This window comes from Elephas maximus, chromosome 6 (genome assembly GCF_024166365.1).
Source record: "Elephas maximus indicus isolate mEleMax1 chromosome 6, mEleMax1 primary haplotype, whole genome shotgun sequence".
NCBI lineage: Eukaryota > Metazoa > Chordata > Mammalia > Proboscidea > Elephantidae > Elephas > Elephas maximus.
The window spans coordinates 134920079-134930483 of record NC_064824.1 but is presented as its reverse complement, the minus strand read 5'-3'; the positions used below and the strand labels follow the sequence as shown (position 1 = coordinate 134930483).

General features: G+C 40.5%; 1 protein-coding gene across 2 annotated transcripts in view; it reads right to left on the bottom strand.

The window, feature by feature from the left end:
• GIGYF2 (GRB10 interacting GYF protein 2) overlaps positions 1-10405 on the bottom strand; it is a 147146-nt gene that overhangs the window by 87908 nt on the left and 48833 nt on the right. For both annotated transcript variants that reach the window (XM_049888462.1, XM_049888463.1), the window contains exons 7-8: positions 6494-6605; positions 5799-5839 (exon numbers count right to left, since the gene is read on the bottom strand). In XM_049888462.1, coding sequence (XP_049744419.1) covers positions 5799-5839; positions 6494-6605 — 153 coding nt within the window. The remainder of the gene's footprint in view (positions 1-5798; positions 5840-6493; positions 6606-10405) is intronic.

The window sequence follows — 10405 nt, the reverse complement described above, 5'->3', positions numbered from 1 at the left end:
GGAAAGACCATGTCATAATATTTAGTCAACAACCTTTTAATTTCACAATATTTAATGACTACTACTTTTTTCAAGGCAAACAATCATGTCTTTAGTCCTTTATACTACAAAACTGGGGTAAGTAACAGCTAAGAACAAAAACTCACAGGAAAAACAACAAATTATAGATTATATGTAACCCTAAAATCATTTGAACACGACACCCAAACACACACAGGCTCAGACATTTGTGGCAGAAAGTAATCAGAACACATGGGTAAGCTCCAGCACTAGCAGAACCTGCAGGGTGGTATTTTGGGGAGAAGATGCAAAAGTTACTTTAAAGCTACCCTGCATAATAATAAGAAAGTGACTGAAAAATCAACTATTCATTTGAATGGTTTCAGATCTAAGTAAAAACACTCGCTCTCTACCGACGACCCATTCAATGGTATAAAAAACTATGAAGGGCCTAAATAATTCATAAATGCAAATATATTTAATTTTGTATATATAATAAAGGCTTAGATATAATTTCACTAGAAAAAAATTCTTTAATAGACAAAGCAAAAAATAATTAGGCAACAAAGTATTTTTGAATGCGAATTCCTGTTTCCAACTTCAAATAGTTTTTTCTATAAACACAAAATGAGTGTTTATTCACCAGTGGGAGGCTGGACTGGATGAACTCTATTATTTCTTTCCAAATCTAATGCCCCAGGAAAATGATGCTTTCTCTGCTGCTTCCTTTTTGGTTTTACATATACTGGGACAAACCCCATTCTTTTATTTCCCAGTTTAAGACAATCCTTTGCAAACTTTGCATTTCAATAAAAAAAAAAAAAATGAAACTATCCTCAAACATAAAACAAGAACCAAAAAAGTCAAGTCTATCAAGTTTCCAATAGATTTCTGGCCACTCTTCTCCTCTGGAATCTTCCTTATTCAGGCTTATGTGGGAAAAGGGAAAGATCAACCTTCCCTACTGGTGACGACCCAGGCAGGAATCGTCCCTTGAAATAAATACTAGCTGAGTAAAAGCAAGCAGTTGTGAACAGCAAGTCACACTTTTCTACACTTTGACCAAAAGGAAAAGAAAACAAAGAACTCTGGAGTGGTCTAAGACAGATAATAGCATGAGGAATACCAAGAACACTGCAACGTAATTACTGTGAACTTCTGCTGTTTGAAATCTTAGGCATTCTTAACTACTAGCCAGAACAACAGATTTTTCCACCCCAAGACTGTTTTAACAACTACAGGCAGCAGGAATTCTTATTTCTATAATAAATTAACAAGGCTCACTTTACTTGTGAAAATAAAGTTGTACCTAAGATTTTACATGGTACGCTTTTTCTAAGAGCGCTTCCGTCACTTGCACAGATCACGGGCCCCACAGCTAAGGGCGGCTGCCTGAGGTGACATGACAAGTAAACGGCCAAGACCTGGAATGAAGTCTCCCTGTAGAAGCAGCATGGGCTCCGTCCTCACCAGAGGCGTCTCCCATTGTTCTTACACAGTGAAACCTGTGAGAGCTGCAGCTCCACGGGACTGCCTCACTCTTCTGGATCTCGCAAGTTTTCTGCCTCTGCCAGGGTACAGCTTACAAATTTTCTGTCCCTCTCTGTTAATGGAAAATATGGGAGTTTTCCTTCTCTGACAGGTTCCCGCCTTACACAGGTCCCGGCTTTCGCAGCTTTTACTGTAGCTACAGACAAACTGTCCATGTGAAACCTGGCTGTGACTTCCCCCTACACATGCCCAGAAAACTCTGTTGGCACTTTAGAGCAATTTAATAAATGTTTTATGAATAGCGCAACTAAGCAATACCGTCAGCCTTTGTCTGGGGCGTCAAAAGTCTCTGGGAGTCTGTGCGTGATTCTTTCACTTCAAAGAATCACACCTTCTACATTGAGAACTAAATTTTCTGCAAACCACCACTGTTCTCTCATGAGCATGGAGTACAAAGGAAAGCCAGGGGAAATGGCTGAGAGGCAGGGATGGCAGCTCTGCCTGCCTGGCTGTGGGCCACCTGTGAGCTCAGTCATGGCATCTTAGGCCACCTTGGAACTAGCTGAAAAAGTGCCTTTGGAAACCAGTACAGACAGCATCGCAGTCCCAACGAACTAGAGACAAGTAGTTACTAAAAATCACTAAGGGCTGAGGTTTTCTGTATGTACAAACCCTATTACTAACTGCCGGCAGCAGCCTAGTGATCAAAAACTGCTATGTCTATTTCAAAGGATTTCCCACCAAAATGGACTAGTTACTATCAGGCTGGGTTCAACGTACTGGTATCATCTGGGTCATTTTTTAGTTTTCTAGTGATCTTTTCATTTCGATCTCATGGAATCTTACTACAAGATGATCACTAGAGCTGATCCCCCTAGACAGTAATCAATCCCTACTCAATAGGAATTATAACTGCACCAAATACTTCGCAGGCCTCCTTCCACCTCCACTCTCTCCCAGGGCTGTTCACAGGGGTGAGGCACCATTCTCACCCAGATGTCTGCAATCCCACCCACTTCTCTGCACACAAGAGGCAAATATATGATATGAACCCCCTCTAACTTGAAAAGGAGCAAATCATCCTTGAACTTTCCTTCACTGCGCCAATTATCTTAATTCAAGGCCATGGATGTCTCACCAGTGATCAATATATTAGTGTCCCAAAGAACTAGTTTAGAGCTGCTGTTCTCAGAGAGTGTACGAAAAAAATTACAACTGCTAACAGGGTTTTGTTTTTTAATCTACATTATTTTTAACAAATATGGATTGCTTATATAAAGAGCCCAGAATCATCTGCACAGTTAATATGATAACCTGAAGTGAGCATCTTATCAAAAAAAATTCCCTAGAAGTCACTATATTAGAATAACCTGTCACATTTAGAAACAGCCATGATATTTTAGGAGCAACAACTTTATATGCTTAGCTACCTCATGTCAATCTGGTAATACAGAGCTTCCCTTTTCAATACAGGGTCAAAGAAAAAGAAAAGGACCTTTACTTTTTTTTTTTTTACTGATTTTTGTTGTTGAGAATATACACAGCAGAACATACACCAATTCAATAATTTCTACATGTACAATATAGGTAAAATAGGAGAATCACAAATAATGATTATAGTGAACTTTATAATCAACTACCTCGAGCGATCAAAGAGTGAGTATGTATCAATAGTTGAAATCAAGATAGTCTCATCACAGGGATTCTCATCACTACTTTCCCAAGGCAACCCATGTCATGTTTAGGCAACTCTATAACGATTAGATCTTCTTTAAGATTGTGTCAAGTATCTGCCTCCTGGAGCCTTCAACAGTTCAGCCCTTTTCTGTCCCTCAGATCATCTTTCACATGACCGTTAAGCAAATATTTGCAGACAGTGACCTCATAAACCCTTCTCCCGGCTCTGTCCTGTCCACAGTCTTGTCTCCTATCTAAACAGCCCTATTTCCTTCATGCATTCCCTGTTACAAGACTTCAAATCCCCGCCGTCCTACTCCAATGCATGGACACCCTTTCAAAGTGTGCCTCAAAACCGAAAACCTCTTAGCTGTCCTGAGATAGTGGGACTCTCTTCCCTAACTCACTGAGGGCACTTTACTGTGGGAAATGCTGCCCGAGGCTGTAGAGACACCGGCCACTGCTGACTTAGATTCAGCAGAGTCTGTTTCAAGTGCTGTGTGCTCCCAGCAAGCTGCCGTTACACACAGCGCCTCCATGTTTTAACTGCAGAATTCATGTATGCAAAACTTTGCATTTCTGCTGTTAAACTTCCATTTGATTCCATTTGGTTATCTTGTTCCACCTTAACTCTGATCCCAAGTCCCAATTATGCCACTCCACAGCTCCCTCACAACACTGAATGATTTGAAAAAGTGATCAGCACACCAACACTGTCCTCCAAAGAAAAGGAACATTTATTTGTTACCTAGCACAATGTCTGGCACAGCGATAACCAGTTGCCATCAAGTTGATTCTGACTTATAGTGACCATACAGGTCAGGGTGGAACTGCCCGATAGGGTTTCCAAGGCTGTGATCTTTATGGAAGCAGACTGTCACATCTTTCTCCCGTGGAGCAGCTGATGGGTTCAAACCGCCAGCCTTTCGGACAGCAGCCAAGCGCTTTAGCCACTGTGCCACAGGAACTCAGTATTTGTTGCATGAATAAATGAGTCCATACTCTTAATTATTCCTAAAAATTCTATAAGGCATTATCACCTCCACTTTATTGATGAGACTAATAAATATCTAAGAGCTTAAATCACCCACAATCGTTAAGTGTTCTGATTTCAAATTCTATTTTCTTCAAACTACCCCTCATCACCTCTCCGTGCTCATTGGCAAAATGTACAAAATCAGACTTGGGAGCAGAGGTCCTGACAAATCCCCCAAGATAATATTCATTCCCTTGTCTACGATATGGGTGAAGACCGTCAACTAGCAATAAATTATCTACCCAGCCCATGCTGAATTTCTTTATGCTACATTTACATTCTATGGCTTTTCATGAATATAAATACGACCAATTATTCCCAGTGCCATATTAATGAATGAGGAATTTAAATCACTAATATGTTAAAATGAGTATTATATGGAAACAGTGGCGCAAAGCTGCTTATCATTAATTTTTTTAAAACAGTCTGTAAATCAGTCTCAGCATATTTACATATTTACCATGTTCATGAGAGGCACTCACCTCTGCCACATCGGGTCAGTTCTGGTTCTTGTAGGAATTTGGTACTTGTAGGAATTTGGTTCTTGTAGGAATTTGGTTCTTGTAGGAATTTGGTTCTTGTAGGAATTTGGTACTTGTAGGAATTTGGTTCTTGTAGGAATCTGGTTCTTGTAGGAATCTGGTACTTGTAGGAATTTGGTTCTTGTAGGAATCTGGTTCTTGTAGGAATCTGGAATTTCTATAGTCACTTTCCCAACTCTAATGGTACTATGAACTGGCATTTTTTTCTCTCAGATATTAATACCTACTGGCAGTTTGTAAAGCAGTGTCTTTAAGCAGTCAGAAAGTCCATCTTAACATCATAAATTCTTTAATATAAACTATGACTAATTCACCATAAACCTTAAGTCCTGTTCCTTTATTGTGTTCCTCTTTAATTCAGCGGACCCCGTGAGTATGTATTTTATTTTGACTGCTCTCATCTCAAAATAAGAAGGAAAAAAAAAAAAATTATACAGCCAGAAGGCCAGACAAACAGACTGGATGAAAGAGGACTAAAGTAAGAACACTTGGTACTTTTTAAGCCTTTGGTCTCAAACATACTAGCACTCTCCCTATTTCTTCTCATTATCAACAAAAATGGATTACTTACATAAAGAGCCCAGAATCACGAGCACAATTAATAACCTGAAGTGAGCCTATTACCAAAAAGCATCCAATAATAGTCACTACATTAGAACAGCAGGTCACATTTGGAAACAACCAGTGAGATGCTATCTACCCTGGAAAAGGAGTTACTAGATTGGCTGTTACCTTAAAATTTTAGTTCACAAATGGCTTTAACAAAGAATATACCATTCAGAGAACACAAAGATCTAAAACATTAAGTAAAATTCTAATGGTTTTATTCATCATGCCTGGTTTCACGCGATACAGTCCTCTAATAACCACGGAATTCTAAATTCAAGCAATGATACAACCCCACCTACTGGAGAGGTGGAGGTAAGTAAGTCTGTATTTAAAAACTTAATCCTTGCAGTACTGGGTTTTTGGTTTAATCCTTGTGTGTGAGTTTGTTAAGACCTAAAAAGACAGAAGTGTAAATAAATGTATTTCAAAACAGAAAGCCTTACCTACATCTTTTCGTCCTGGTTTTTCAAAACGTCTGTCACCCCTAGAGAAGATAAAAGAAATTTCAAACAAGACTTGAGAGTAATATATTGATTTCCCATCCATGAACAAAACCACTTTCCTATGTTTCTTTAATAGCATTTCTTCCATTTTCAAATTATAAAACAAGTATGTGGTTATTGCCTAACATTTGGAAAAATATAGAGAAGCATAAAGTTGAAAGCAAAAATACCCATCTCACCTACCAAAAGCCAGTATCTACCAATATTTTTGTATATATAATTTTTTAAACACTGAAAACACACCAGAATGTTATTTTTTCATTAGATACATGCTGTACATAGTTTTATACTGCTTTTCCCACATCATTAAATATTTTCCAAATCAACCTAACTTTGATGGCTGTTAGAGGAGGAAGTCGGGTCCCCTGAGCTATTGTGTTAAGCCACCCAGTTTGTGGTACTTTGTTATGGCAGCCCTCGGAAACTAATACACATGTTGATCTAGAATGGCTTCCTTCTTTGAGGATCATTTTAAAATTCCTAACATACAATCTGATACTCAATAATGAACGGCATTTTTTAAAAATGAAACTCTATAACTGTACATCAAAGGGCCTTCTCCTCTGAGAAAGCAGGAGGGCAGTCCGTTTTACCTGCTAAGGACATTTGTATCAAGCTCAGGATCCGGTACTTACCTCTCCTCCCAACTCTGCGATCTATGCATCTCCCTGCCACCTCCTCGGCCAAACACGCCCTCCACCTCGTCAAAACTTCTTTGGTAAAAACCACATTCACCTCTGCCTCTGCCTGAAAACAGAGAAAATGATAGTCAAGACGTCAATGCTTGGCACATGGTCAGTGTCAAAGATCAATCTTTGAAGTTCTGTCTCTAAAGGAAGCCAGATGTCCACAGGTTGGGTCTTCACCTGTGAAGCCAATGATGGCACTGAAGTAGCCAGACTACAGGAGATTGAAAAAACAAGTCAGAAAACTGGTGTAAAAGTCCCAGGGCTAGTCTTGAACAAGTGCTATTAAACTCTTTAATAAAAAGTTCAATAGTGCAATTCATAAAAAGGTCAGTAAACGATTATTGTAAATAAAACTTTTATTGGATTATTTCCAACAAAAACGGAAGAAATCTTGATTTGGAAGGTTTGAAAAGTGGGGAGCTAAAGTACAAAAGCCAAGCATAAATTTTCAAACAATTTATCTAATCTCAGAGAAAGATAATTTAGAAAGGTCAACTCTAATCCATCAATTTTATAAACCAACTGCTTAAAAGATATTCCAGAGCAAACAAAGGAGCCCTTTTCCCTGCACTCAAATCCTGAGAGAGGAAAAGTGTCAGGGCTAAACTCTGACCACAGACGTGAAACGAGTGTGTGGAAATCGGGACTTAGGGACTCTGGTGGTCCAAGTTTAAACTGGCCTTTACTAATGCCAATTTGTTTAGGGCTATCAAATTTTGACTGGATTCTACTTATAATAACCTAACAGAATCACAGAAATATGCCAATATATGTGTGAAGATATTTACTGCCGTTATAAAAAAAAAAAAACTGGAAACCTAAATGCCCATCCCTAAAGGACTGGCTAAATACATTGCGCTAAACCAATACAACAGAATACTATGAAGCCACGGAAGATAAAATACTGATAAACTACTGGCATGAAATGAAATCGACATTATTCTGTTGAATAACAAAAGCATGCCACAGAATAATATGTTTAAAAATGATTCCATTTCTATAGATTATGTAACTGTACAGATGGGGTCAAGAAGGGTGGATATCCACTGGCTGGGTCTGGTGGCAGAAGGCAGTATGCGCCTCAGCTTTATACTTTCTGTACACTTTAAAGCTTTCCCAACTAATGTGCACCATCTGTATCCAAAGCACAGGTGAGAAAAGTAGAGGTGGGGTGAAGGGCACAGGGATGTATTCATAACACGAAACCCCTAGCCCAGCCACTCTCGAAGTGTACAATCACCCAAAGGAAAATGATGAATGAAGGCATGAATGCATTCCAAAGCCAAATACAACTGAGTTAAGTAATCATTTCAAATATCCATGCAATATTCGTACTTCTTGGTTATAATTTATCAAGTACTGGCTCAGACTTATACTTTCAGATGATCATACTACGAAATACAAAAATAACGCACACAATTGCACGTGAGGAAATCTTCAGAACGATGGAATGGAATACAGAGCACCTATCTTTATACATCCTCTTCTTAAATTCTGAATCCAAGGGTTCTAGCCTCTATGATAAACCTCCACATCAAAGAAACCAGAAAGCAGGAAGAAATTTATCAATCTTTCACCTGTTTGTCCACATGGATTTAAAAACAAACAAACAAAAAACCTGTTTTGGAGACACTGGCTGGTATTTGCAGTGCACAAAGCTGGTCGTTACTCAGACACGTAACCCAGCTCGCTGGTGGTCCACACTCTGGCTCAGAAGCTCATTCTGGGTTCTGCCCCGAGAGGCGGTGGGAGCAAAGCTGCCTACATGCAACGTCTCCCAGCTGGCCCACACCAGAAAAACAGGAAATGATCAAGTACCAGGCCAGCCCCAGAAGCAGTCAGTCCCAAAACACCATGCACCACTAAGATGCACAGATCTCAGATGAATTCTGGGCCAATGGAACATGAGTGTACAAATCCAAATTGCCTGTGGAACCTCTGAAGTACACACACACCTAGATCTCACCACCCAGAGCTCTGCTGCTGTATTTTTTATCAGTTTTACAGATGATTCTAACACCTCCCCAGGTTAAAAACCACTGTTCTCTAAGCTGACAAATTCAGAAGGAAAAGACGTCTACAACTAGGTACCCGTACCTGGTCACAGCAAGTGAGGATTATGAGTTAGCTCTTCACCATTCACGGGACCTGCAGCGGTATGTTCCGCACAGACTACGGAAAGACACCTCCTCACAAGGATGCACGATTTAATACATCCTCTATCAAGATTTCTTATAAATGACTCTATTCATAAGGCACCTTAAAAAGCAGCAGTTAGACACTCCACATTTACGAGAATGAAATCTGTGTGGTGTGATAAGTGGAGACAAGACTGTGTCACTGCAACAGGCCACATCTGCTACAGCCTCCACCAGACTGAGTCCAGCACAACTAGATGGTGCCCGGCTAGCACCACTCACTGCTCTTACAGGGGTCGCAACAGAGGGTCCCGGACAGAGCTGGAGAAAAAAGCAAAACAAAATTCTAACTCACAAAAAAAGACCAGACATACCGGCCTCACAGAGACTAGAGAAACTCGAGTGTGTGGGCCCTGGGCACCCCTTTAAGCTCAGTAATGAACTCACTCCTGAGGTTCACCCTTCAGCCAATGATCAGACAGGCCCTAAAACAAAAAGGAGTCTAAAGGGGCACACCAGCCCAGGGGCAAGGAGGAGAAGGTAAGAGGGGACAGGAAAGCTGGTCGAGAAGGGAAGAGTGAAAAGAGTGCTGACGTGTTGTGGGGCTGGTAACCAACATCATGAAACAATATTTGTACTAATTGTTTAATGAGAAGCTAGTATGCTCTGAAAACCTTCATCTAAAGTACAATAAAAACAAAATAAAAATAAAAAGGGTGTGTCATTGCAGACCCCAAGTCTTCCGCTTCTAAAGCTTCTCTTGATGGTAATTACAAGGTATGCGTAGACTACTGCTGGGATTTAACCAATTCAGATTTAAATGCTCAACTAAATATCTGAATTACAAACATCAAAAATGCCATTATGTAGCAGAAAAATCAACAAACCCCAAGTAGGGAGCAGATATCAAAAAAGCAAGTAACATCAAAGTAAGAATTATACTTCTAAGAAGACATAAAACTACGCTGCCGCTCATTGCTGTCAAGTTGATTCTGACCCACAGCGACCCCACGCGTGCAGAGCAGAACAGTGCTCCACAGGGTTTTCAAGGTTGTGACCTTTTGGAAGCAGAGAGATCACCAGACCTATCTTCTCAGGCACCTCTGAGTGAGTCTGAACCACCAACCTTCCGACTACTAGTCATGCGCTTAACCATTTGCACTACCCAGGGACTCCATATAAAACTGTACTATAGGTTAAATAAATGATGCCACATAAATATTTTTTATTCTACCTCTTACAAGGCCCTAGGAGGACATTCTGATGAGGCAGCCTCTGTTGCTAACACCCTCTCTGGCTGGGGACACTCCTGTGTCACGGAGCCTGCAGTGACGTGAGTACTGCTCCAGCCATCACAACGATTCCAGAAGCTCTGGTTCCCCGAGTGCGAGGCTCCCTGGGGATGCGGGCTGAGTTAAACGGGAGGATCTGGAACGTCTCACACTCAAATCTCTACGGCCAGAATTACAGTTCTCTAGTCCAAGCTGGTGCAGTGGTTAAGCTCTCAGCTGCTAACCAAAAGGTCGGCGGTTTGAAGCCACCAGCCGCCCTGCCGGAGAAGGATGTGGCAATCTGCTTCCATCAAGACTTGCTGCCTTGGAAATAATTCTGTTATGAAAACATTCTGCATCCCACTGTGAAATGTGGCGTCTGGGGTCTTAAATGCTAACAAGCGGCCATCTAAGATGCATCAATTGGTCTCAACCTACCTGGAGCAAAG